Source organism: Eschscholzia californica, unplaced genomic scaffold (genome assembly GCF_041429995.1).
Source record: "Eschscholzia californica isolate CP2 unplaced genomic scaffold, dmEscCali1.0.p SCAF_56, whole genome shotgun sequence".
In the NCBI taxonomy this organism is placed as follows: domain Eukaryota; kingdom Viridiplantae; phylum Streptophyta; class Magnoliopsida; order Ranunculales; family Papaveraceae; genus Eschscholzia; species Eschscholzia californica.
The window spans coordinates 37,302-64,995 of record NW_028238479.1 but is presented as its reverse complement, the minus strand read 5'-3'; the positions used below and the strand labels follow the sequence as shown (position 1 = coordinate 64,995).

At 36.4% G+C, this 27,694-nt stretch overlaps 4 protein-coding genes across 4 annotated transcripts; 3 read left to right on the top strand and 1 right to left on the bottom strand.

Annotated features, from left to right (window-relative positions):
- The first annotated feature begins 1,874 nt into the window (after positions 1 to 1,874).
- On the top strand, positions 1,875 to 5,709 carry LOC147535620 (SH3 domain-containing protein 2-like). Its single transcript, XM_086645019.1, has 10 exons — positions 1,875 to 2,281; positions 3,095 to 3,208; positions 3,302 to 3,371; positions 3,457 to 3,608; positions 3,791 to 3,892; positions 4,367 to 4,567; positions 4,646 to 4,708; positions 4,806 to 4,931; positions 5,056 to 5,130; positions 5,337 to 5,709. The coding sequence occupies exons 1-10, from the start codon at positions 2,225 to 2,227 to the stop codon at positions 5,451 to 5,453; spliced, it is 1,077 nt and encodes a 358-aa protein (XP_086501145.1). The 5' UTR covers positions 1,875 to 2,224; the 3' UTR covers positions 5,454 to 5,709.
- A 366-nt stretch (positions 5,710 to 6,075) lies between these two features.
- Positions 6,076 to 11,768, top strand: LOC147535619 (protein DETOXIFICATION 46, chloroplastic-like). Its single transcript, XM_086645015.1, has 14 exons — positions 6,076 to 6,815; positions 7,623 to 7,717; positions 7,943 to 8,051; positions 8,170 to 8,225; positions 8,648 to 8,703; positions 8,931 to 9,069; positions 9,213 to 9,350; positions 9,449 to 9,517; positions 9,629 to 9,739; positions 10,148 to 10,276; positions 10,800 to 10,877; positions 11,061 to 11,132; positions 11,242 to 11,304; positions 11,422 to 11,768. The coding sequence occupies exons 1-14, from the start codon at positions 6,320 to 6,322 to the stop codon at positions 11,506 to 11,508; spliced, it is 1,698 nt and encodes a 565-aa protein (XP_086501141.1). The 5' UTR covers positions 6,076 to 6,319; the 3' UTR covers positions 11,509 to 11,768.
- A 2,838-nt stretch (positions 11,769 to 14,606) lies between these two features.
- On the top strand, positions 14,607 to 24,872 carry LOC147535618 (kinesin-like protein KIN-7D, mitochondrial). The gene is made up of 25 exons (XM_086645012.1): positions 14,607 to 15,551; positions 15,684 to 15,781; positions 15,978 to 16,067; positions 16,243 to 16,295; positions 16,986 to 17,051; positions 17,163 to 17,216; positions 17,401 to 17,460; positions 17,993 to 18,071; positions 18,176 to 18,243; positions 18,539 to 18,595; positions 18,685 to 18,789; positions 19,284 to 19,388; positions 19,566 to 19,673; positions 19,783 to 19,914; positions 20,107 to 20,289; positions 20,800 to 20,937; positions 21,192 to 21,332; positions 22,008 to 22,127; positions 22,224 to 22,274; positions 22,389 to 22,436; positions 22,672 to 22,815; positions 22,921 to 23,676; positions 23,826 to 23,958; positions 24,310 to 24,423; positions 24,516 to 24,872. Exons 1-24 carry the CDS (start codon positions 15,187 to 15,189, stop codon positions 24,393 to 24,395), a joined length of 3,240 nt encoding a protein of 1,079 aa, XP_086501138.1. The 5' UTR covers positions 14,607 to 15,186; the 3' UTR covers positions 24,396 to 24,423; positions 24,516 to 24,872.
- An 829-nt stretch (positions 24,873 to 25,701) lies between these two features.
- LOC147535617 (uncharacterized) lies at positions 25,702 to 27,694 on the bottom strand. The gene has a single exon (XM_086645014.1). It carries the CDS (start codon positions 27,655 to 27,657, stop codon positions 25,741 to 25,743), a length of 1,917 nt encoding a protein of 638 aa, XP_086501140.1. The 5' UTR covers positions 27,658 to 27,694; the 3' UTR covers positions 25,702 to 25,740.

Here is a 27,694-nt window from a genome sequence, read left to right as displayed (position 1 = left end):
AATTGGAATGTTTCCACCAGAGTAATGGAAAATTGTGAATATTACAAAAATAGATTTTGCCAAAACAACCGTGACTTGTGTAATTTCTTACACTATTTTTGTTGAGAATTCTATTATTGCACTAATGTTTGTACTTTGTGTTGTGTAAAGACAACTTACGAGAAGTTTAGACGTGCGTGACCGCCGTCAAACACTACCGATACTCATTCTCCCTTCGAGCAGACATTTCAAGATTCATTTTAGTCTAAACCAAACATACTAGTTACACGACTCTTAATTTTCAAAAACAAAATTAATTTGTGTCCTAGTTTTACTACATTTTATTATGAAAAGGTAGGCAAGACAATATAAAGATGATTAGCTTATTTCCAATATGTGAAACCACTTCTAGTGATTCACCTCAATAGTTAGTAAAAAAGGACATTTGCAGTGTGATAGTCTTACATCCCTAACGAGAGTGTCTAGAGCCTAGGCTATGGATAAAAGTTCAAGTTTAGTAAGTGACGAGGCCTTCTACGTCTGCAAGGGTTCGTGGAGCCTTCGCCGAAAGCAAAACTCCTTACATGTGTGAGGTGCAAAAAGCAAGAACAATGTCTTTAGTTGTAAATGCTTAGGGCGTCATAAGTGGTATCAAAGCCGATGACAATTATTCGCTAAGAGTTGAGGTTGTGATAGTCTCACGTTTCTCACGAGAACGTCCAGAACCTGAGGTACAGGTGAACTCTCAAATTTAATAAGTGTCGAGGCATTCTGGAGAGTTTGTGAAACCATCGCAAAGAACAACCTCCGTACTTGTGTGGAGTGCAATAAGCTAAGGACAATATCTTTAACGGCTAAGATTTGGAATATGACAGACAAAAACAAAAAACACTACAAAAATGAATAACTACAAAAGTGATTTGAATTGTTAGCATGATTGCTTGGTGAGAGCAAAAGAGACCAAAAGGGTATATAGACAAAAGTTCTCAATAGTGGGTGCCGCCAGCTTTTGTCGTGCAAGCAACAACTGAAATGAATGCCTTATGACTTGACTTGTGAAGGGTATTTTTGGGATTTCTAAGTAATATTCAAGGGCAGTATTGTAAATGAGAAAAACAAAGTGCTCTACTTGTATACGCAAACGCGTATTTTGCTGGTTGTATACTTCAAACGTTTGAACACACGACGCGGATTGAAACGTAAGACAACCGACTCGGGCCGGGTCCGGAACTGCTCTTTTGACTTTCATTGTCCATATGTCATAAAGGTGTTTTTTTTTTTTTCAGAATATGTCATGGTGGTTGATCCTACAAAATTCTTTTTTGTGTGATGGAGAAGACAGGGTATGTGAAAAATACATAAAGACACTCAAGTGATCTAGGTATTTTGCCAGTTTTAGTGGAATGAAGTCAAAGTCCGAGTTTAAAATTCGACCTTCGATCTCGTATTAGGCAAACCCATTATGATTATATAAGTTCGGATGATCTGTTGTGATATTCGACTGAAGTGATGTGGTAATAAGACACTGATTTTAATGAGAGTCACGTGTCAATTGTCGGTAGGAGGATAATTAATATCTGACGCATGCACCTCTTCAGACATATAACGTTTTCTATATAGAAAGTGAGTGGTTTGCTCTTTATAGCTTTCCAGATCACTGATGTGTTTCTTTAAGCAGTGCAGAGTTTGGGAGAGACCAAACTCACTCTAGCAGATCTCTCATATCTCGAGTCTCTGACCAGATCATGACTCGGGTTGCAGAAATGATTCAGACTCACCTTCCTATGCCTCGAGGTTGTACGGAGTTTAAGGTGCCGAGCTGATTTATACATACCTCTCTTTACTATTTTCGAGATTAAAATAAAACTCAACAACAAAGATAATTCGGATCTACATTTTTTTTTTTTTTGTCCTGAGGGCCAACATTAGCCATCCGTAGACGGTCTGACCGGTCGGATTCCTGCCCCTAGTTGGCGCTAATGTAAGAAGTGTTTTAGCCCGCGAAACTCTTGATGGAATGTCTTGGCGCGAAAACAAAAAGTCCTCATTTTTTTTTGTTGAAGAAAAAGTCCTCATTCTGATAAACAATCATCTCCTCCACCACGCCGAATTAACTGATGAAAAAAAAAATTGAATTAAAAAATGGAACCTTTCTTCTCTCTCATTCTCAAGTTCCCAATTCCCAAAACATTTGAAAGTCGACGACGACAATTTCTCTCTCTCTCTCTCTACAGTCTCTCTGTGAATGGAATCAATTAAGAAACAAGCAACAAAGCTCAGAGACCAAGTAGCTAAACAACAGGTATCTATCTATCTATCTTTCTTCTATCAAATACCCAGATATCGTTTTCTATGTTTTGTATTCTTGTGAATCTTGGGTTGCTCTTAATTTTCTTTTTATTGAATCCCCTTGTTTTTGTTCTTGCTGTATTCTAGGCGATCCAGTGGAATGACCCTTTTCTAATTAGGTTTGATTAACTTAGTCCTAGTTGTTTTTGATCTAGGGTTTTGGGTTTTAGTTCTTGATTTCTTATGAGTAGAGCTGATTTGACGTACATTTAGGGTTGGGGTACATTTTTGTTGAATTAAGGTACATATGCGACATTCTAAAACATAAGCAATAGGGCAACGATTCATTGGGAAAAAAGGTGCTAAATGCATTAGTTTTGATTCGAGAAATTAGGGTTTTATGTGGGCAAGATTTGTTTAAGAATCAAATTTGTAGAGTTGGAGTATTTTTCAGTTTTTCAATTTGAGTATTCGATTAGCTTCGAATCGGTAATAATGTTCATCCGAGGTTTCACCGACACATTTCGTTCATTTACAAACCAGTAATCATTTCCGGTTATCGATATTTTGATCTTTGAAAAGCTCTATAGGCTCCTGGTTGAAATGTGAAGTAGCTTAGAAGCAGAACCACAATGACATCCGAGAACACATAGGATTTGAGAGTGGAATTGGGATCAATTGTGCCGCTTTCACTTATTTGGGTTACAAAAACTGACCTGTTGAAACCCTAAACTGAGCTTGTAATGTGTTGAATGTGATGACATTTCTTTACTAAACTTTATATTTCCGATGGTTGTTGAGCGATTTCCGGATTAATTTGATCCAGGCTGCCCTGAAGCAGTCCAGAGGCTATGGGGGTTCAGATAATTTAGTCGATGACATAGAACTTCAGCAACACCAAACACTTGAGAAGCTTTACTTGTCAACCCGGGCTAGCAAGGTTATTAATTTACCTATAAGGCTATAATTCAGAGATGAGTCATACATTTTCTTATTTTTCCATCTATATAACTTTTGCATTTACATTTTCCAGCATTTTCAAAGGGATATAGTTCGTGGTGTGGAAGGGTATATTGTTACTGGGTCCAAACAAGTTGAAATAGGTGAGAAAGTTAAGTGTTAATGTTCTTTCCTAATTTTCGGTTTGAAAATGGACAATGCTGAGAAGATACCCATTTCTGTTAATAGGTACCAAGTTATCAGAAGATAGTCGGAAATATGGTGCTCTTAATACCTCTACTAGTGGGAAAACATTATCGAAGATTGCATTAAGTTATTCACGAGCTCGTGGTCAAATGGAAAAGGAGCACGGAAATCTATTAAAAGCCCTTGGTTCACAAGTGCGATAATATTTTTTCCCTTAGTTTTCCATACCTTGTGGGGTTTTTCTGTTTTTCATAACTTTGCTGGTTGATTTTATCCAATTTGAGAAGGACGTTACCATAATTTAACGAGTCGCTTTAACTTATTTTCTGTCACTATGATATTATCATGTTTAGTCTCAATTTCTTTGAATCTCCAGGTTGCTGAGCCGTTGAAAGCAATGGTGATGGGAGCTCCTTTGGTAGATGCTCGGCATCTTGCTCAACGATATGATAAAGTGCGACAAGAAGCTAATGCTCAGGTAATACTTATGCTTTGCCTTGTCCTAAGTTGCTGTAAAGTTATAACGTCTTGTTACTGTGTGTTCAAGTGTTTTTCATAACACCGAGTTTGAACATCAACGTGGACCGGTGGATCATTCGGACTCATGCCAAAAGCGTGAAATTGGAGACCGAGTTTGACCACCAACGCCTCTTAGCATCCTTCACATTTAATCTAACGTCTGTTAGATGCCCTTGTTTGACAGAAGCTTTGAGCAACAATACCACATTCATCTGAATTGAATTTGAGTGATTCTTGGCTCTAACTTAAGAGCTCGATGAGACAAACACAATGGCGTGTCTGTCTACTGCGTTTGATGAGCCGAACCGATATAAAATCGGATCTGGTTCCAACACTACCATCTGCTTGCTATGAGAAGAAATTTAGATGATTGTATTAACGCCAGTTTTTTATCTCATCTTTTCTGTTTACATTTCACTTTGCGCTTAGTCAGACTATTGAGGTCTCCAAACGTCAAGCAAACGTGAGGGAATCTGGAGCAGGTGCTGATAATACTTTAAAGCTAGAAGCTGCTGAAACCAAGCTTCAAGATCTGAAGGCGAATGTGGCAATAATGGGGAAGGAAGCTGCAACAGTAATGGCTGCTATAGAAGCTCAACAACAAAGATTAACACTCCAACGACTTATCATAATGGTATGTGGCAGAAATCAAAACAAAATTTAACCTAAATGTCTATTTATTTATACGATTCATCTGTTCCCTGTATTGAAGGTTGAATCAGAACGTAGCTATCATCATAGAGTCCTGCAGATACTTGATCAGCTTAAAGGCGAGGTATGAGCTTCAGAGATACGACTTTTACTCCAATGACAAATCTCTATTATGTACAGTTCCAGACTTATAAACTATGATCAATTTTTCTTTCATGAAGATGATATCTGAGCGCGAAAGAATTGAAGTGTCTCCGACCCCAGATATGGACAACAAGGCGATGCCAAAACTTCCATACAAAGAAACAAATGGAGCAACAGACAGGATCAAATACTTTTTGGGAGAGGTAAATTCCCGCCTTCCTTTTCTTTCTCCTTCTATCTCATACCTACGTATATTATAAATATTTTTAACCTATTTTTATTAGGTTTTTCGCGATTTTTATATTATTATATCGACCAATTTTATAGGTTATGCATTCATATCTAGCGGAGTCTATTGTGGAGCTGAACTTGTCAGTTGGTGACTACGTTGTCGTCCGAAAGGTTCTTAGGGTCCCTTCATCATATTTGCTTCGATTTAGCTCATCTTTTCCTAACACAACTCTGCTGCTTTCTTCCAAAAGTTAAAATTGTCTTCTCTCAAGTGACGTCGATAACTTGGCTTAATATCTTGGACTATATACATAGCCTCTTCATATCCAGGACCATTTGATGATACATATATTTTTCTTCTTGGTGTTTTATGTCAGGTTGCAAATAATGGTTGGGCGGAAGGCGAGTGTAAGGGAAAAGCAGGTTGGTTCCCAGTCGGATTCATCGAAAGACGTGAACGTGTTCTTGCAAGCAAGATTGCAGAAGTGTTTTAAGAACCTTTTTCAGGGTTGATTGTCGGAATAACAAACCTCGACAATTTTCTCTCTGGAAAAGATAAAGGTGTGTAGTGTTCCTTGTGAAAATATTGAGAGACTTTTATTTTGGGATGCGATTATTAAAACATTTTTATTAGGTTTCTTTAAATGAGAGGTTATCGGGCTCACGAAATTGTAAACAAAGACTGGAAAGTGTAAATTGTTCTAAATTGTCTTTCTCTTCTCAATGGAAACTGTTATAAGAAAGAATAAAGACAGTCAAACAAAATATAAAATAGGCATTCTATAGTGAACAAAGACACAATGATTTTCCCTACGTGTGAAGAACAAAATTAGTGAAGTTTTTAAAATCCTCAGCATTCAGACCTCCTTTAAGTGTCTCTTCAATTCCCAAAACTAGAATGCACCTCCTTACAGTAGTAATCATCCTTTGTAAAACGAACATAAAAAATCGAATTAGATCAAAATTTGATGTATCAAACACAATAACATTGTAGATGCACTTATCAACGGAGTTACCAGTTGTTGGCGAATGATTAAGTGTTTGGGGAGATATTTTAGATACCAACAAAACAATAGCAACATTATTATATTGACGATAGGCACACCCCTGGCCCTCAGCCTATCAATTCAATCCAACTTGTAATTTGGGGGAAATATTTCAGCCGTTGAACACAGAAGAGCAAAATTAGAAACGGAAAAGAAACACTCTCTCTCTCTCTCTAAAATGAATAGTGTTTTAAATACTGATGGCATGCGCTCTTTAAGTAACGACACAGAAACCCTATTTAACAACCACCACCACCACCACCACAATTCCAAACTCCTCCTCCTTCTTCAACCACCACCAATTGTCAGTCATCATGAACGTCAAAATCCTAAACCTCTCTCCTCAATTTCTCTGCTTTCAAAACCCTAACAAACCTACTATCACAAACCTACACTTTCCTCCTTCTCTAACCATCAATCTTCCTTCTTCTTCTCATGTTCCTTCCGTTTTGTCAGTTTCCTCTTTGAGAACCAATCATCGACGAAGACGTTTTAAAGTATCTCGTCGAATCAGTCCGATCGATCAAAATCTCGTTGAGGAAACTGAAATTGTTTCTACCTTTACTTCTTCTGATGATGAAGTGACTGAAATTGATGATGATGATTCATTAGGAGGAGGAGGAGGAAGAAATGGTGGTGGTGGAATAATTAAAGAAGAAGAAGAAGTAAAAGTTAACATTTGGAAACAAGTAAAAGAGATTGCTTTGTTTGCTGGACCTGCTGCTGGACTATGGATAAGTGGCCCTCTTATGAGTCTTGTTGATACTGCTGTTATTGGCCAAGGGAGTTCTCTTGAACTTGCTGCATTAGGTCATCACAATTCTCTCTTACCTTACCCTCCTTCATTTTGTCTTGTTTTTTTTCAATTTTATCACAACAACAAGATTCAATCATTGTTTTCTATAGTATTAGTAGTCCCACATTAATGTTGTTACGAGCTGGTTGGGCCTAATTTAATAGCTTAAATTCTAATGTATATGGAATTTAAAGGCACTCTTAAAGGGAAGTCCACATTTGGGCCGTGGGGGGTACGTGCCCCTTTGTGGACTCGCCTTTGCGTGGACTTTATGCTAGGAACAAAACATCGTCGTACCCATGGACTTACTTTTAGTAAGTGTTGAGGTCTATTCGGCAAACTTGTGTATTATTTGCCAGGAACAAAACCTCGTACCCGCAGACTTTTAGTAAGTGTTAAAGTTTTTCGGGTAGGTTAGTGGATTATTCGCCATTAACAAAAGCTCGTACACATGGACTTTTAGTAAGTGTTGAGGTCGTTCGTGTAGGCTCTTGGAGTATTTGCTAAGAACAAAACCTCGTACCCGTGGACTTTTAGTAAGTGTTGAGGTCTTTTGGGTTGGCAAACTTGAACCCAAGGACTCTTAGTAAGTGTTGAGGTCTTTTGGGTAGACTCGTGGATTATTCGCCGGGAACAAAACCTCGTACCCGTGGACGGCTAGTAAGTGTCAAGGTCTTTTCGGCAGGCTCGTGGAGCATCCGCTAGGGTAAAAAACCTAGTACCCATGGACACGGTTTTGGGTGTCAAAAGTGGGGACAATATCAACAACTGCTAAGGCCTTTCGTAAGTTTGACAAAGTGAAGTTGTTTATGGATTGGCAGGTCCAGCAACTGTGGTTTGTGATTATGCCAGTTATGTGTTCATGTTTCTCTCAATTGCTACCTCCAATATGGTTGCCACTGCGCTAGCAAGACAGGTTCCGCTTTACCCTCTCTCTCTGAAGTTTCCTAGTAGAGTATAACCAATAGCTATAGTGATACTTTCCCTCTCTTTGACCAGTTCTTCTGCTCTACTTACAACTTATAGGTAGAAGGAGAGACATCGTTCATGTCTGGAGAACTAACTAGAGTAATTTGGCTTAATGCTTGCATTTTTATATGTTGTTTCACAATATTTGACTCCTAAGATGTATCTCTTGCAGGATAGGAATGAAGTACAACATACAATTTCCATGTTGCTCTTTGTTGGTTTGACTTGTGGTATAGGAATGTTTTTGGCTACAAAATTCTTCGGTGAATTGGCCTTAACTGGTAAGAATATGATAATATAAAGTTCTCGTATCGTTGTAGAACATTTATGTAATCTTGTGTCCGCTTGAACTGGAATATGATAATGGGTAACTGATAAATTCTTTTTGTTACTGTTCAGCTTTTACTGGGCCCACAAATTCACACATTGTACCAGCTGCGAACACATATGTCCAGGTTTATTCCAATAAGTAAACCCTTGTCTATTGTATTTTATTGTATATATTGGACTTTCTTGGAGATACTATGCCTATATATACATATAGTTATGCTAATAGATTAGGCGACGGACTGAAACAATGGGGACCACTTCTTTGATTTGGGTTTTAGGGTGATAGAGCGTTATGGCGGTCTACTAGCCTTTCGCTCTTTGGGGTTCTTCTTAGCTCTTTCTCGATTCTTTATATATTTATTCGCCGTTTCGAACTAAAAGAAAATGTAGCAATCAATGAACTAAAAGAACATGTTATATGGACACACTTACAAGGAAAAAGAACTGCTGATGCAGGTTTTGACGTACCTCCAAACAACTTAATTTGGCGGCAGACTTATTCATTTACTACAATTTATTGGCTAATTTACTGCTGTTATCTTGGTAGATTCGAGGCTTAGCATGGCCTGCAATTCTTGTTGGCTGGGTTACTCAAAGTGCAAGGTAATGTCATTTTCTGCTACATGTCACGAGTTACTGAAGTCAAATCTCAGTACTTCACTTCTCTGGTCATTGTTATACATTCTTTTCTATTCAAGGTTTTATTTATATTCATTCATTTCTTTCCGGAAATACTTTTAATAATGATATCGTATCATGAACTCGGATGAAATATCGAACATTTCGTATGGTCATTTAATTCATATTATTATTTGCCTTATGTTACCCAGTCTAGGTATGAAAGATTCTCTGGGGCCGTTGAAGGCTTTGGTTGTTGCGACCACTGTAAATGCAATTGGTGTTGTTGTGCTGTGCCCTATATTAGGCTATGGAATTGCTGGTGCTGCATGGGCTGCAATGGTCGCACAGGTATGCTTCTGCAGTATCTGTGTCATGTGTGTGTGTGTATACATATATGAGTTATACTAACATCATGTGTTGCTAATATGTTTTCAATCTTTCCTGAACTTGTACATGCTTTGGTTTTAATCAACTCACTAATGCTGTTCTAGGTTATTAGTGCCTTTATGATGATTGGAGCGTTAAAAAACAAAGGTTTTGATGCTTTCTCTCCATCTCTTCCGTCACCGAAAGAATTGCTGCAGATATTTGGGCTTGCCGGTCCTGTCTTCTTAACACTGGTCACAAAGGTTTGTCACATTTTAATAGTATCAACTTTATGTTTCTTGCGCATATACTTTTCCCCCTAGTCTCTTTGTATATACAAACGAGATTTTCTGATGTTCAGGTAGCCTTCTATTCATTCCTGGCGTATTTTGCTACATCAATGGGGACATGCACCATAGCAGCACATCAGGTTGATTTTACGTTCGACTTGCATTTTAAACATTTATGTTCTCGTCTACTGCTCTTTGATCTATAAAGAAACTGATGGTGGATTATTAACCATTAAATTTGTCAACTGAAGGTTATGGTTCAAGTATATTGCATGTGTACTGTTTGGGGCGAACCTCTTTCCCAAACTGCGCAGTCATTTATGCCTGAGTTATTATGCGGAGTTAATAGAAGCTTGGAAAAGGTCAGCAATTATCTTTCTCAATTAACAATATGTATCTAACATCTACATTTTATTTAACTGGAAAAGGTACTATTTTTCGGGTTTATACTCATTCATTCCCAGGTCAATCAATTCATTGTAGTAGTCTGCATAAGCCAGGCGCTTTTGCCCCTCCTAGAGAAATTCTTTGTCCCATCCGAGTTGTTATTACTATTTCTTTTGTCAATTTGGGGGCATAGAATGAAGAATACTTCTACGATGTAACATCACTTACCAATGTCGTATTTTGAGTTTTCCATTTAGCTTCTGAAGATAACAATTCATTACGCACGAGTCATGACTTTACCTTGTAAAAAAGTCGCAGAACCTGTACCAGTTATTGGACTTTTCTTTGTCAAATGTACTGATTCTTGTACAAACATCAAACAGGCACGAACGCTACTCAAGTCACTTTTGATTATTGGAGCCATAGCCGGATCAATATTAGCAGTTGTAGGAACTTGTGTCCCGTGGCTGTGCCCATTTCTTTTTACAACAGACAGTATGGTCATCGCTGAGGTAAGTTTTCTTTTTTAAGTGTTCCTATGTTTTCACTATTGATGCAAGCGAATTCCTCTTTAATTTCTTGAAAGAATGGTCTGACTGTACACATGCCTCCCTTTAGCGAAACTAGTAAAAAAACTTCCATTTTTGTGCATTTATGCTAGTCTCCTAGCTAGAATCCTTCGAGAAAACACAACCATTTTTGTTATATAGCATTTCATCCCTCAAATCCATTTAATCATACAAGGTATACTAATTACCGAAAGAGCTTAGTGAATTGCATACCTGAATTGCGCTACCACAAATTTATTAGATGATCTGAACTGCAAACAAAAACTGCTCTGAGAATATGACTACAAATTAGTCTTCTTATAAAAAAGAAGGTAGATCTCCAGATTAGTAGGAAGTGAAGTTTGATCCATCTTGTGCATCTACTCCTTTTGAAGCAATGACAGGTCCAGAAAAGAAGCTTAGCATTTGATTTTTGTATGATGCAATGGGAATGCTTTAGTTTCTTATTTTTCGTGGATGTTTGCAGATGCACCAAGTTTTGCTACCATTCCTCATCGCATTAATCATTACCCCCTCAACACATAGCCTTGAAGGGACACTACTGGTACATTTATTTATTTCAACTTCCACTTCTTTTGTTTTTGCAGACCGATTTCGATATTTCCTGCTTGTATCGTGCATAAATATTAGACCCAAAATCGATACAGATAGAAAACATTTTATAGACCTCTAAACCGTTTATGCTTAAAGATAAAAGATAATCTTCTAATTCTTCATATATGTGCAGGCTGGTCGAGATCTTAGGTTTCTAAGTCTATCAATGAGTAGTTGCTTCTCTTTGGGTGGTGTTTTGGTTTGGGTATGAATCTGATCTAAACCCCATTACCGACAATAAGATCACACGTCCTCGTTTCTTAGATCTAACACCAATTCCACATTGAAATTCTAATACTCATTTCATCTTTCAGATGTTAAGCAGTAGAGGTTTTGGTCTTCCTGGCTGCTGGTGGTCTCTCACCGCATTCCAATGGGTAGAGTTTTCATCTATAATCTCTCATTTTTCTCCAAAACCAAGATATCTAGTTTCTAGTGTCATGATTTACATTCTACCGTAACGCGAACGTCAAAAATCTATCTGCTTATTTCAGGCTCGGTTCTTCCTTGCTCTTATGCGCCTTACTTCTCGGGCTAGCTTCCTTAACACTGATAAACTAAGCCCACAAAAAAGCGCATGAGGCTCTTAGCAGAAGATCCAGCTTGGACAGAATCAGAAACTACCTGAATCCGAAAGGCCCAAAAGAATTGGGCTAAGCCACCGTCACAGTTGCACGGTAAAATGACTTATGATTATTTATAATTCTCAGAAATCCCCGATGTTTCGAAATGTAGTACTGTAAAATGATGTGTTCTGCTAGGATTCTCAACGTATACAGCAATAGTTTCATTTGTTTCATTCATTATTAGTTTATTGAAAGAAAGCTATTTAAATTGTCCATATGGAGTTAGTTTTTCCAAGAATAAACCATATATCCTCTATTATGAGATATGCTTCTATTCTCCTATAGAAAGTGACAACAACTTTGACAACATCAGAAATGAACCGTCGAAATATAGGCACCCATAGAAGTTCAGGTGATTGTTCTTTTATGAGATCTGGGGTGCTAGGTCTTGACAATTCATTTTTCTTGTGTTGTCAAAGTTGTTATCTTTTGTAGAAGAGGATGCAACATATCTTGAAGGAGTTATATAACATGACAACAACTTTGAACAACACTAGAAATGAACCTTCTAAATCTAAGTGCCCTCAGAAGTTCAAGTGATTGTTCTTCCACGAGATCAGAATGCGAGGTCTTGACTGTTTATTTTTCATGTTGTTAGAGTTGTTGGCGTCTTTTGTAGAAGAAAATGCAACATTTTTCGAGAAGAGTTGTTATGATAACATCATAAATGAACTGTTCAAATTTAAGCGCCCATAAAAGTTCAGGTGATTGTTCTCTTACGAGATCCGAGCTTGAGATTTTAGGCTGTTCATTTTTCGTGTTGTCATAACTATTATCGCCTCCCGTAAAAGAGAATGCAACATTCTTAGAGAAGAGTTGAGAAATGAAAAACCCCATATATATATTTAAGTGCTCATAAATGTTCAAATGATGGTTCTTTTATGATACTTGAGCTTGATGTTCTGACAGTTCATTTTTTCCTCTTGTCAAAATTGTCATCTTTTGTATACGAGTATGCAACATTTTGAGGTTTTCCCATCACAAGTAGAACTAGTGAGTGAGTAGAGAGTGAGAAAGAAGACAAAGGATGTAGACAGAGAGAGAGGGTAGGAAGAATAGGAAGCAAAGTGCATGTGAAGCATGTGTAAGTACTAAAGTCTAGAATGGGACAGCTCCTCACGTTCTTCTTGGGGGCTAGACCTAAACCTAGATCTTATTCATCACCACCCCTCTTTCCCCCTTGCCCTAATTCTCATCCCATCCACACATAACGTGAATGCCACTATATCATGTAATATAATTCTTTCTCCCTTTTCCAACATTATTACTATTCTACTTTATTTTATTTATTCCTTTGTCTCTTTATTGGTGGAATATTATTTTTATACTTACGATTTCGTACTACGACCCAGTTTCCTGCCACTTGCATGAAACTATATCGAAATTATTTATAAGTTAACGTGTGCAAACCCAACAGATTCCGTCTCTACTCGAAGATGAATCTGTCCAAGGAGTCCCAACTAATTTCTCTTTTTGGGCTTTGTCCATTTGCTTCTCTTTCCATATTTTCCGTTTCTGTCACATACTCGTGTATGAGTTTGAAGTTTGACAGAGGTTCTTTTATAACTTAAACAATTATTATCATGGCAGTACAAGCTAAGAAGTTTCTTCGTTAAGTAAGTTTTTTTTTTGTTGTTGAGAGATTTGTTAAGTAAGTTGATGCTTGAATAATTAACGTCATTGTTCACTATAGAACTTTAAAGCAACAAAGTTTATTGACTTACAACAAATGAAAAATTACTTCATTAGGTGTTGTTTTGTGTTTATAAGATAAAAATGTATAATTGAATAGATAGAACCGATTAAATTTGCTACCTTGTTCGACTGAGGGACACATTGATCTAGAAGGTCCTATCAATGAGAGGACCTAACATACCACGAAAAAGGTTAGGGTTACTCATTGGATTACTTAGAGGATCACCAGTCTGTCATATAACTGGGGTGTCCTATACAAAAAGCAGATTTTGGTCAAAATTTCAAAGGCCACCTCAACTACGGAGTATATGAATATGAGTTGACTGACCATCCTTAAGTAATCTAATGAATTACCCTAACGTTTCCGAACATACTACTCAAAAGAATGTGAAATCGTATTACATGACCCCATAATATTCGTCTTTATATAGTTTCAGAAGATCTTTTTATAATGTGCTTTCAGGACATTAAATTATGATATGTCCTTAATTCTTTTCTGTTTGTGAAATAGAAATCTCAAAATTCCACACCCAAAAACATAGAAAAATCCATCATTTGCTTTAATAATTTCTCTCTACTATTCACTTATCTCAATATTTACAAATCAATCCGATTGATTAAGCCACATCCGTTGGATCCCCCATATTTAGGAACCGAAGCTATCAAAGCCGAAATTTCCATACCTATCCCGTCCCCACTTCCGGGTTAATTTTTTAAAAAGTTGAGATTGAAAAAAAGCGCGGTAAAAGAATCTTTCACCCCAAAACCACACAAATTTAAAACACTAACCACGCCGCCCACGTCAGCTCATTTTGACACGTCAGTATATCATTTAAACTATTACTATTATTAATAAATATATATTAAATTCACTTGAAAAATTAAAACTGACAATAAGAAAACTATTTTACTTTGATCTTTTCCAAACCCCTTCATCACGAGGTAAATTACTTTTTATCTTTCCCAAATAAGAACTAATAAGGGTTATATTCTGTTCGACTCCTTAGTTTATGACAAACTTTCCTTTTAGCCCCTTTAATTAATTAATTTAACCCGTAAGTGAACTTTTACCATTGAATTTTCATTTCCTACATCGTTTTTCATGTAGAAATTGATCTTCATTTTTTTTTGTCTGTTCTCTGACGCTTGACAAGTGGAAGTGGTTGTCGAGAACGAAAAACTAGCAACAACAAATCGTTGTCAGTGCAGATATACACAATCTTCTCCCGATCTGCAAAATAGATAGAGAAAAATGTGAAACGAAAGAAAATTCATAAAGGTCGTTGGCAGTCTGGCAGAGACTGATTTTCAGACAACAGAGAAGAAAAAAAACAAGAGATAAGTGAAAATTAATTTTTAGAGGAAGAGTATTATAAGAAACAAGACATTTTAGAGGAAGAGTACTAAAAGAAATGAAAAAACGAACAGTTAAATCAGACCGGCGGTTTCTGATTTAGAAGAAAGTCCACTGGTTTTGAATTAATATGAATCAGAGGGTTAAAAAGGAAGCTGGTCACAAATTAGGTGTCCACAAAAAATAACTCAAAAATAATTTGTCCAAACCAAAAAAAATGAAATTTCACTAAAAATCTTCACCTTTCTCTCTCAGTCAGAGTCTCTCTCTCTCTAGGTTTCTCTCTCTTGTTCTGTAATTCTGGCTTGTCTTGAAAATGAAGGAACTACCACCAATAACACCTTCTTCTTCTTAAACCTAATTTATTAAGCTTATTCATTTCTTTCTCTCTCTCTCTGAGATTTGTTGCTTGCTTTTGAACCCCACCTCTACTTCTTCCTCTCCTCCTCTCTATTTGGAGCATGTGAAACAACTAGTACTACTACTACCCACATTCTCTCTCTCTCTCTAGGTTTCTTCTTCTTCTTCTTCTTCTGTACGGAAGAAGAGATTTTAATCGGTTTTAATGGTGGATTAATCGATCAATGGCCGGTTCTTCATCGGGAAGAAAAAAAAGAAGTAACTCACCTCTCAGTAATAACAAAAAATCATCAACTTCTTCATACTCAACATCTTCATCTTCATCAATCATCATGAACGGGAAAAACACTATTCTTCCTAGGTCTTGTTCTTCATCATCTTCTTCATCACTTTACGGATCCGGTAATGGAATCGGCAATAGTGGATCTATGACTCCGATTCATGGACAAAATGATCCAATGTACAATGGATTAGTTGAGTATGGAAGTAATATTCCAATCGGTGGTGATGAACTCATTGGTCCTGAGACTATTGATACTTCTGCATCTGGTGATAGTATATCTGTTACTGTTAGATTTAGACCTTTGAGGTAAAGATATATAGATCTGGATGATTTTTTGTTAGATCTGTTACTTTTATGAGTTAATATTTGGGGATTTAGGGTTTCAGTAAGTTCATTTTGTTAATGAACTGATAAATTTGGTTTTTTTTTTGTTTGTAGTGAGAGGGAATTTCAACGTGGAGATGAAATTGCTTGGTATCCAGATGGTGATAAAATTGTTCGGAATGAACATAATCCAGCAATTGCTTATGCATTTGGTATTGCTTCTGAATTTATATCCAGAAATGTACCTAATTATTATGTTAATTTTCACTTAAACACACCGATATTAATGCAACTTGATACTTTGAACTGTAAAGCGAGATAGTTAATTTGAGTGTCTTTCCTATTTGGGGTCGACAGAGTGTTTGCTTAATTCCTTTTACACAAAGTTCATGAATTTTTGTGTTTCAGATAAAGTATTTGGACCGTCGACGGTTTCACAAGATGTGTATGATGTTGCTGCTCGACCCGTTATTAAGTCGTCAATGGAGGGTGTAAATGGTACGATATCCTGCCTAAAGTGTCTATTTCAGACTTATTATACTTCCCAATTCGAAATGTCTGATTTAGTTGTACTGTGAAACACGATTATTGCTATTAGTACTCAATCTAACTAAATGGAACTAACTATATTGGATAGCTTACTAAGTGGAAGTATTCATGCTCATTCTTGCAGGGACAGTTTTTGCATATGGTGTTACGAGTAGTGGGAAGACGCATACGATGCATGTAATTCCCTAAATCTCCAACTTTTGATTTTGTCTCTGCAATTATCCTCTTGCTGAATGTTGAATCCTGAACATATCTGTTGGTACAAGTTTTAATGAATCTTAAATTAATAGCCCATCGAGTTGGTTTCTAGTCTTGAAATATCTATTGTAAGATGAGTGATAATCGAAACTAATTATCCTACTTCATATAATATTTCTGAGATAACGAGCCATCTACTTGCTCCAAGCAACTGGTATTTTCTTTAGGAAAATGACAATGTGCGATCTAGTTTGGACGGATAAGTCTCTACAGAACCTAGCTACTATTCAGTTTCACACAAACAAGTCCGTGTAAAGACCAAAGATAGAAGCAGGGCCTATCCTAGCATTGGAGATGCCCAAAGTCGATTTAAGTTCGAATTTGATGCCCATTTCTGTGTAATAGATAATCGCATAATGTCTTCTATTCCTAGTTGTTGTAATAATATAGTTAAAGTTAAATATTGTTTCGACATAATTATGTACCTATAACTGAAGCATATGTGATGAGTCTGATGATAAATGTACCTATGCTATGTTATCCTCTAAGTAACGATACAATAATTCAAAATCATGCATATCTAAAATTTCAACTGTAGATGTTTTTTCTTGTTTTGCAACTTGCAAGTCTATAATGGGTTTGATACCTTTTCGTTTAAAACTTTTGCAGGGAGACCAGAATTCTCCTGGTATTATACCACTGGCTATCAAGGACGTTTTTAGAATCATCCAAGATGTATGTCTTTCTGCTTTTAAGGAAATATCTTCATATCACACTTTAATTAATGCTGGTTTCTGGAGTCAGTGTATATCCATTGCTGACATAATTACACCGATCTCCTTGCAGACTCCAGGAAGAGAGTTCCTACTCCGCGTGTCTTATCTTGAAATTTATAATGAGGTTAGTAGTTCTACAAACTGAATGGTTTTATGTGAATTTACACAACTGGATAAGATCCCATCTGTTCCTTCTATTCAGACGCTTGATATTTTGAGCATTTGCATTTCATTGAAATTCGCCATTCCAGTGTTCCTTCAATAAAAATGATCGGTTGTGAAATTTTATTCTACCTTCCTTCTTCCAGGTGATAAATGACTTGCTTGACCCGACAGGACAGAACTTGCGCGTGAGAGAAGATTCACAGGTTTGAATCTTTATCTCCTTTACTCTGTTGCTATCATCAGTTCTATACATACCAATGTATGGATACCTTAAAGTAGCACATGCAGAATAACTATGACTAGAATATACGAAGATAGCTATTAAATTAGCATGAAATAGAAAATATTCGGCAGCTAGGCTTTTCATTAATCAAGACAATAACTGTGAGTGCGATCTATAGCACTCGAGTGGCCGTAGGCCTGGCCGACCTACCAGAGTCCTTGGGCTAAAAGACTTGTTAAGCAACTTATCTTCAAACTTGAAACGGATTAGGTATTTAGTTAAGTATAGACTCTACTTTAAATCTTAACAACAAATGGACTTTTAAACCATAGTAAGTTGTTGATCTGCCATTGACAATAAAAAAAGTGCTACTGCCCACATTGCTCCAGTGGCCACTTGGCTATGATAGTGGGCCCTGTGGTAGTTGGACACCTTTCTTTCTTTCGGAAGTCAATTGTACCTCTTCTGTTTGCTTTTCATTTCTCCTTCGATACTAATTGTCCAAGTTGCAGGGTACTTATGTTGAGGGCATAAAGGAGGAAGTTGTTTTATCTCCTGGGCATGCACTTTCGTTTATTGCAGCTGGAGAAGGTAGTTTATGAATATTTCTACTGTCGTACTTAGTTTTTATATAATCTTTTGGTTAAGATTTCGTTTTGGTATTTGGTTTCTAACCTCTTATGTGATGATTGCAGAGCATCGTCACGTGGGCTCAAATAACTTCAATCTATTTAGTAGCCGAAGTCATACCATTTTCACTATGGTAAGTTGTTAGTTACAAATTTGACCCGTTCACAGTATCTTGTTTAGTATACCCCAGTCTCTCCTTCATATTTGTCAAACAGATTTATGTTTTTACCGACTTCAGAAATCATAATTCACATGCGTCTTCTTATGAATTTGAGCACAAAATTTTGTTGTTTAGTTATTCACTCTTATGTTTTTTTTTTGCTTTCATCAAGCGGTTTCTTTTTTGCTTCTATTTTCTGTAAATTTACTTTTATTGTTGTGTATATCGATTCCTTTCTTTAATCCTATTCCCTTGTATATTACTGCAGATGATTGAAAGTAGTGCCCGAGGCGACGAATATGATGGAGTGATATTCTCTCAACTTGTATGTTAACATCTTTCACTAGTTAGAACCCTGAATTGTCCTCCAACTTGTCGTCCCCCTCACTATTTTGTTTCATTTTGTTGTTGTAGAATTTGATTGATTTAGCAGGGTCCGAGAGTTCAAAAACTGAAACAACCGGGCTCAGGAGAAAAGAAGGAGCTTATATAAACAAAAGTCTGTTAACCCTTGGAACTGTGAGTTACAACTCTTGTATACTAAGATGAAATTTTGCTCATACAGTCATACCCTACTTTTGCTAAATTACCTCCAGCTGTATTTGTGGAAACAAATGCACCTTATACCCTTTGATAAGTAATATTTGGCTTTAAGTTGAAAGTGCTGCATAATATTTATGCACATGTCTCGATTTCAATAATTTGAAGTTTGTAACATAGATCTTGGATTGTGATTTCATCTGTGCCTGTCACTCTCCAAGATTTATAACTAGACTCCACAGGCTCTTTGTTCTTTTGTGGGCATTTCTAGCCATTGAGGTTCTTTTTGTTTTTCTTGTTTTTCCTTTTTATCTCTATCATAGTCACAATTCACGGTTGTACTGTTAGAAACTTCATTAAGGAGTTCATGAGTTACGAGGTCATAGATTGGCTTTGCACCAAATTGTTAAATTGTGAATTAATATTCATTTGTTATCAAAGAGCATGTATTGATATCAGTTTGAAATGTGAAGGTAATTGGCAAGCTGAGCGAGGGGAAAGCTTATCATGTCCCGTATCGTGATTCTAAGCTCACTCGTCTTCTGCAATCTTCATTGAGTGGCCATGGGCATGTTTCGGTAAGTTCAGAAATGTTTCAAACGTGAATTTTGTACTCGCGTACATGGAAGTACATATTTTGGTTGTTCATACTGCAAAATTGATCTTCGCAGATTGCAAAGATAATTTAGTTATGTTATATGTAGCTTCATATCTTGAACTGCAACGAACAATACTAAGTTAAGGATCTTTTACAGCTCATATGCACAGTCACTCCTGCATCAAGTAATATGGAGGAAACTCACAACACATTAAAGTTCGCAAGCAGGGCAAAACGAGTAGAAATTTTGGCTTCCCGTAACACGGTAAATATCATTTATTATTTAGTTTGTATTATGGTTCTCGACAAAAAGTGTTCACAAGTCATGTAGGTAGGGGATTAAGTTAACAGTTGCTGGAATTTTGATTTTTCAGATTATTGATGAGAAGTCCTTGATTAAAAAGTATCAAAGGGAAATCATGAGCCTCAAACAAGAACTTGACCAGATAAAGAAGGGAGTGGTTGTAGGTGTCAGTCATGAGGAGATCATGAGCTTGAAGCAACAGGTTTTTTCTATACTATATTTTCAACTTCTCTCTGTATATATAGATATATATATAACTTCTCTTTGTTTTTTATATGTATCAATAATTATTTGGTTTCATTTGTTTTATAAAGCAAGGTGTCAGTCTTTGAAGCAAATAATTTTTTTTAGTTTATGGCATTGAACACTTTTTTCTCTGCTTTTCTTTTAATAGTTAGAACTGGGTCAAGTGAAAATGCAATCGAGATTAGAGGAAGAAGAGGAAGCAAAAGCAGCTCTCATGAGCAGGATTCAAAGGCTAACCAAGCTTATACTTGTTTCCACGAAGAATTCAATTCCTGGATGCTTGAGTGACCCCCCGAGTCATCAACAGACTCTTTCTCTCTGTGAAGATGATGTAAGTTTACACTGAAAAAATCTATCTAGAAATTTCTCTGGGAAAGAGTCTTTGTTCTCTATGTTTTACCAATTTTGCAGTTTTGAGCTTCCAAGAGGCATATAATTTTGCTAACCTGTTAGTTTGAAGTAACTTTTTTGTAGTTCTTCAGGGTAGTAGTATATAAAGTTACACCAGCGAAAAAATCATAATGGCATTTAGCTAGAAAACAGTTAAAAACTTAAGATGATTTGCACCAAAAGACTTCCTGTGACTTATATTACGGTAGTTCTAAATTGTTCAGTTTTGCCGAAGAAACTCTTATTCTTAAATGTTTGTCAATGTCTCCATTGTCTGCTTCTCTCATATATCGCCATTGGATACCAATTCCTGCCGCTGGATACCAATTCCTGAACATTCATGCATCCTATTGAAGTCTGTCTCATGTTCCATTTCCTACGTGCCTGTTTAAATCATTAGATATATAATATATTATTGTATATTAATGATCTTATGATTGTTTGCTCTCAGAAACTTGTCTTGCAAGAGGGTTCCCCGGTGCTTTTAGAGAGCGAGAACCAGAATTCCCCACCTTCTGCTGTGTCAGTTCCACCAGAAGGCGAATCAAATCAAGTGGGGGAACTTATCGGTGGTTCTATGCTGTCAATAGTATGTCTACTATCCTCTTATATCCAGTTTATGTAATCATTATAGGGTAAATTGTAATGGCCTGGGCTCTGCTGGAGTGACAAATCCAACAGTGAAGGCAATGCACAAATCGAAGTAGCTTCCCGTGATACTACCTGATGCAGAAAATCATCAATCATTGACTCATTGTGCTTTAGCCATTGCGGTTGAGATATATAAAATCTTAGTCTACTTTTAACAATTCTAATACTCTTGTCTTTCTTGTGGTATTTTAGGCTGGAATGACTATGTCAGACCAGATGGATTTACTAGTTGAACAGTCTAAAATGCTTGCTGGAGAGATTGCTTTTAGCTCAAGTACTCTGAAGCGCTTGATGGAGCACTCTGCAAGTGACCCCGATGGAATGCAGACACAGGTGCAAGTTCCTCTTTCAATCTAAAGTCTAAACATTTCACTTTGCCTAAAGAAGTGGTTGTACTTTTGCTAGCAGGTTTTAAATTTCTTGTTTTAATAAATGATGCTTCTGTATTTTGATTGCTGAAAAATGATATTCCGGCAATATTATCCTGTGTCGGCTATATAAATTCTGAGGTTGCTTATCCATCAAGTTAACCACTTATAGCCTATTTGACGGTGCCCATCATTAGTACACTCAGAATTTCCAATATATGAGCAAAGTATCATGTAAGTTCAATGAAATTTCCCTTCGGGGCGTATCTGCATATATATGTATGTCACGGCTAATACAGTTGGAGAAACCCATAGTCCTGGCTTTTACCATAAAATCTTCCTTGGCATGCTTCCTTGATACAGCTTCTTACTGAGGGTCTGGTACTGGTTTCTTGGTGCATATAGGATGTTTTCAGTTGGTTATTTGCTTATAGCTCAAATGTCTTAGATAGTTTGTCTAATTGGGTATATTTTTAAGATTAATATTGATTAGAATAGATTTATGTTCTAACCAATAATTGTTTACTGCTTGTGATGTTTATGTTATTATGTTACTGTATTAATATTACCTCACTATGCGCATGAATTATGTGGTTCATACATCTGCTTTACAGTTAGCCTTACATTTTCTAATTTGCAGATTAAGAACTTGGAATCTGAAATTCAAGAAAAGAAGAGGCATATGATGGTCTTAGAGAAGCGTATCAATGAGTGCGGCGAGGCTTCAGTTAGTAGTGCTTCAATTTCTGACATGCAGCAGGTGGCTTGCTCTTCTACTTCATTTTGTGTACTTAAATTTGAATATATTATTGTTCTCTGCATTTCTGCAACTAACTTAATAACTTTACCTATGCAGACAATTATGAAGTTGACGAGTCAGTGCAGTGAGAAGGATTTTGAGCTAGAGGTGACTGATTTTAACTCCGAATCTGATTGCTTTCTGTGATATAAAATAGTGATCAGTATAATGCACTTACTACTGTCATAAGCTTAACTTCAAACTCTTTGGGCTATAATGCAGCTAAGATCGGCAGACAACCACATTCTCCAGGATCAGCTGCAGGATAAGGTAATTCAACCATGATACTTTCTTTTCGCTTTATGATTGTCTTTATTTCTACTGGTGATTGGTGAATACTTCAGATACTATTAGTTGTGTAGGATTTAGTTATTAGACCTCTATTGCCCTTCAGTTGGTCGGTACTACTGAGCACACTATTAACATAAAAAGCTCTTGTACTCGAAAATCGCTCCATTTTTTGTTTAATGTTTTTGTTTAACTAGTTTTTTTCTTTCATTTACAGTGTTCCGAGAATAAGGAGTTGCAAGACAGAGTATTCCTACTGGAACAGCAATTGGCATCCGTCATGAGTGATAAATCACCTTTAGCTTCTGATCATGTATCTGAAGAATATATTGATGAGTTGAGAAAGAAAATTCAGTCTCAGGTCAGTGTCAGTTTCCACAATCTGCTTTCATCTGAATGCACAGTGAGATTAAAAAACCTCTAATTCTTTATCGACTTCTACAACTGATTTTGCTATATGTAACAGGAGATGCAGAACGAGAAACTAAGCCTAGAACACATTCAGCTTATAGAAGAGAACAGTGGATTACGTGTACAGAATCAGAAGTTGGCTGAAGAAGCTTCTTATGCGAAGGAGTTGGCGTCAGCTGCTGCTGTTGAACTTAAAAATTTGGCGGGTGAAGTCACCAAGCTTTCAATACAGAATGCAAGACAAGCAAAAGAACTATTAGCTGCAGAAGAATCAGCTTACTCTAGAAGCTCTGGTATCCATGGTGGTAATGGTTTAGCACGGAAGTATTCAGAAAGCAAGAATGACAGCACAAAGCTTGGAAGAAAAGGCCGACTCTCTAGCAGGGGTAATGAACATCCTGGAGCAGTATATGATGATGCTGAGTATTGGAGTCTTGATCCAAACGACTTTAAGATGGAGTTACAGGCTAGAAAACAAAGAGAAGCAGCTCTTGAAGCAGCTTTGGCAGAAAAAGAAATGGTGGAAGAAGAATATAAGAAGAATATTGATGAGTGTAAGCAAAGAGAAGCAGAGCTCGAAAACGAGTTAGCAAGCATGTGGGTGCTTGTTGCAAAGTTAAAGAAAGAGGCAGAAAAAGTAGCAGAGAAGAGTACCGATGAAAGATCACGTGAGGAAATAGACCTCGAAGATGATCCTAAAACAAATGAGATCCAAGATGCCGAGACTACTTCTACAGAAATTCAAGTCTCAGATAGTACAAAACCGGTTCATGATGGGTCAGAGCTAGAACCATTTGTTGTTCGGTTGAAGGTAAAATTGAATGTAGCTTCATCTTCTGATTTTTGCAGATTTCTTATTCTTGCGGGTTTGGTTTTCAAGAGTCTCCTCACAAGTCCTGATTTGTTTGATACTTGACGAGCGAGGTAATAATTCTTCCTAATTGATTTCATTGCATTCAGGCTCGCATGCAAGAAATGAAGGAAAAGAAGCTCGAAGTCATAGGGCATGAGGATACAAATAGTACTCATGTGTGTAAAGTATGCTTCGAAGCACCAACTGCAACACTTCTTCTCCCATGTCGGCATTTCTGCTGTAAGTGATCATTATTTTCCTCCCAAAACTATGATCATTGATTGCGCAGATCTAAATAACTACACCTTCAATATCAGGTGCATCTGAAATCGTAAAGCGAACTCTAGAATTAGATATGATTTTCTACTGTTTCCACATATGTAGAGAAAACTGCACGTTCTAGAGGGATGGCCAAGACTCGTCTTTCAGAAAAACCAGAACATGCACATTAATTTTCTACATTTCCTCGTGACTTCATTCCTAGAACAATAAAACACATACATATAACCATACAGATAAATGATTCATTTCAACCAGTTCTTTTTTTTAACGTTATAATGACTTTACTGTGTATTGTGTACTCTTCTGCAGTGTGTAAGCCTTGTTCACTTGCTTGTTCCGAGTGCCCACTTTGTCGAACAAGTATTTCAGACAGGATCTTTGCTTTTCCTTCTTGAAAAAGCATAATGTGTCCTTTTGATAAAGGTTTGTTCCTGACAGTTATCTTTTAACAACAAACTTTTCAAGGAGAGAAGAAAAGAATCAAACTTTTGACACAGTTATTTTATTTTATGCAGGTGGGTCATCAATTTCATCAGTCATAAACCAACTTGTTTGTAGTTTCCCATGTATTATTGGGTTCAATTCTTTCATTAAATCGGCCTGTACGTAGCTCAATTTATATCGGTATTTCATGTTCTCTTTCTCTCTCTACTTGGAGGATTGTAAAATAAAAGACAACACAAAAGTAATTTAAAAGAAGAGGAGAGATGAAGAATGGTGGAGAGGCTAAGAGGAACTTCTGAAATTTGAATGGCAGATTTAGCATTGTGTTTATATATAACCCGGAAAAGTTTTGTATGTTTTCCTTTTTAGTTACATTGTTATGTACAGAAGAATGACAATGAAAGCTTCAAACATCAAGCATTTGATTATACTCGCCTTTGCGTTTTCTTCATTTACTATTGTTACCATTTTGTTTTGAGACATATTGGATGCATAGTTTATACACCAACCTTGATATTCTGTCAGACAGTCAAGCTTTTGGTTAGGCTGATAGTAAGGCATGGATGAACACGATTTAGAGAGATGAACTAGACGAGATGATTGAGGTTCTTTTTTCTAATGGCTGAGTTCAACCCTGCTCCAAATAGGCCCGAACATTCCAAAGTACTGACAATGTGGATATAGCTCAGGTTGTGAGTGCTCCTTCAAATGGTGTGGACCTAGCACAAGCTATATAAAACTCGAGCTAGCTAAACAAAAGACCAATTACTAAAAGAGTAATGCTAGAAGATGTTACAAGTTAAAGCTTACTCCAGACTTAAAACAAATTAATAGTTTTTATTTTCGAGTCAACTCTCTTTCTCTTGATGGAAATTTTAACTCTCGACGGACACTTATTTCTTATTTAGGTCTACTTTTGTAGCCTCAATCTTCTTAATAAAAATGTGTTTTTTTTTTTCACACTGGAAATGAATCTTCTTACATTATCTTCCGATTAATCTATAACTCAACGGTTACATATCCCAAATGGGGTTATTTGCATCCTAGTTTATCAAGATGAAACCCTTTCTTCTTGGAGTTATTAGGAAGAATATATTGGACTATGTCAGATATTATTATAGTACTTAACTGCAACAGATCATGGGAGATAATATAAAAAGCGTTCGAAGAGGGTTTAGGAATTTGAGCCTTCTTATATATATATATATATATATATATATATATGGAGACATTATCTATTCCACTATGATATTCATATGAGAGAAAACAAATTACTCAACTTTTATAGCAAAGAATTTAAATATGTTTACAGGACTTAAGTGGAGCTCCACAAAGACCAGGATTATTCATGAATGCAGAAGCAGGTATTTCAGATCTATGATGAGGTATCTGACCCGTAAGCCGATTCACAGCAACATCGAATTCTTTTAGTCCTTCCAAGTTTAATACTTTCTCCGGTATGCTTCCATTCAGATTGTTATCCGATAAAACTAACGACGTTAATGACTTAGCTTCTCCTAGTTCAATCGGTATTGTTCCGAATAAACCATTCCCTCTAAGCTCCAACTTCTTAAGTTCACTCAATTTTCCAACTGATTTTGGTATTGACCCACCCAAAGTATTATAAGATAAAACTAGTACCTGAATAGATGTCATTGATGCTTCATCTCCAATGTCTTCATCAATTGGACCAACAAAAAGATTACGAGAAAGATCGATTGAGTTAAAATGGCCTAATGGGTCTTTCGTTCTTTTCGAAAATATCACACCCAAGTTGCCTGTTAGCTTGTTTGAGTGAAGATCAAGGTCCATTAGTAATGAAAGGTTCTTGAACTCTTGTGGTATAGATGAATGAAACCCATTATTCGATAAGTTAAGGAACGAAAGATTCGTCATGTTTCCTACCCAAGGAGGTAATTTCCCCAATAACCCGTTGCTCGATAAATCAAGAATCGATATAGAAGTCGAAGCTAACCATTTGGGTAGCCTTCCAACTAAACCAGTTCTTGCTAAGTTAAGTCGAAAAAGATTGAGTTTAGTAAGCCAATGTGGTATTCTAACTAAATGAAGAGGATTAAATGACAAATCTAGTGTCTGCAATTGATGTAATTTAGCTAACTGTCTAGGAATTGAACCCGAAAGACGATTTTTCGATAGATCAAGAGTTTGAAGGTTTCGAAGATTACCAAAACTTGAAGGTATTTTACCTATAAATTTGTTGTTAGAGAAGAAGATATGAACAAGACTAGTTAGATGACCAATAGTTGCAGGTAGTTTCCCTGATAACCTATTGTTCTCAATAATAAGTCTCTGAATATTTGGAAGTTCTCCGATCGATGCTGGTAAAACTCCGGTGAGTCTGTTTTCCGATAATTGACAAAATTGAAGAGAACCCATACTTGAAATAGAAGAAGGAATGCTTCCACTTAGATGGTTTTGATTTAAATAAAGAACAATCAAATTAGATAGTTCACCTATAGATATTGGAATACTTCCTGTCAAATGATTTTCGGATAAATCTAAGTACTTAAGATTCTTAAGACCTTTAATGGTCATTGGTATAGAACCAGAGAGATAATTAGAATGAAGATCAAGTTTAGTTAATGAACTTAAATTACCAATTGAAGTTGGAATTCCACCATATAATTCATTATTTGATAACCCAAGTTCTAAAAGTAAAGTTAAAGATTGAAAAACAGAGGAAGGTATTAAACCAGAGAGAAGATTATTACTAATATAAAGTTTTTGGAGTTTAACAAGATTACGAAACGAAGAAGGAATCGAACCAGAGAGTTGATTTGAATCAAGAAAAATATGGGTCAAATGTGATAACTTCCCAAGTTGTTTGGGTATAATTCCTTTCAAGTTTTTGAGATTACTCAAGTCTATAATTTGAAGGAATGTTAGTTGAGAGAGAGAAATCGAAATAGTACCAGACATTGATGTATCTGATATGAAATCAGAATCAGAGTAAAACCCTGGTCTTGATATACTTATAACTCTTCCATTTGATGAATCACATTTTATACCTTCCCAATCTTTACAACAATCTGTTAGTGGTGTCCATGTTTGTAACAAATTTGAAGGGTCTTGAGTGATTTTTTGTTTGAACCCAAGTAACCCGATTCGATCGACGACATGACATGATTTGATTGTTTGAGGAAGAAATAAGAAAGAACAGAGGAAGAAGAAGTGAGTAGTGAAAAATGACATAGTATTGATGGAAAAGTTAGAGAGAGAGAAAGAAGAT

Excerpts from the sequence above, each read along its gene's own strand:
- LOC147535619 (XM_086645015.1), top strand. The coding sequence starts at position 6,320 with ATGAACGTCAAAATCCTAAACCTCTCTCCTCAATTTCTCTGCTTTCAA. Across the intron at positions 9,518-9,628 it reads GCACCATAGCAGCACATCAG|GTTATGGTTCAAGTATATTG; the intron begins GTTGATTTTACG and ends TGTCAACTGAAG. Across the intron at positions 10,878-11,060 it reads GCCTTGAAGGGACACTACTG|GCTGGTCGAGATCTTAGGTT; the intron begins GTACATTTATTT and ends ATATATGTGCAG.
- LOC147535617 (XM_086645014.1), bottom strand. The coding sequence starts at position 27,657 with ATGTCATTTTTCACTACTCACTTCTTCTTCCTCTGTTCTTTCTTATTT.
- LOC147535618 (XM_086645012.1), top strand. The coding sequence starts at position 15,187 with ATGGCCGGTTCTTCATCGGGAAGAAAAAAAAGAAGTAACTCACCTCTC. Across the intron at positions 15,782-15,977 it reads AGCAATTGCTTATGCATTTG|ATAAAGTATTTGGACCGTCG; the intron begins GTATTGCTTCTG and ends TTTGTGTTTCAG. Across the intron at positions 23,959-24,309 it reads CCCATGTCGGCATTTCTGCT|TGTGTAAGCCTTGTTCACTT; the intron begins GTAAGTGATCAT and ends ACTCTTCTGCAG.
- LOC147535620 (XM_086645019.1), top strand. The coding sequence starts at position 2,225 with ATGGAATCAATTAAGAAACAAGCAACAAAGCTCAGAGACCAAGTAGCT. Across the intron at positions 3,893-4,366 it reads GACAAGAAGCTAATGCTCAG|ACTATTGAGGTCTCCAAACG; the intron begins GTAATACTTATG and ends GCGCTTAGTCAG. Across the intron at positions 4,932-5,055 it reads TCAAATACTTTTTGGGAGAG|GTTATGCATTCATATCTAGC; the intron begins GTAAATTCCCGC and ends CCAATTTTATAG.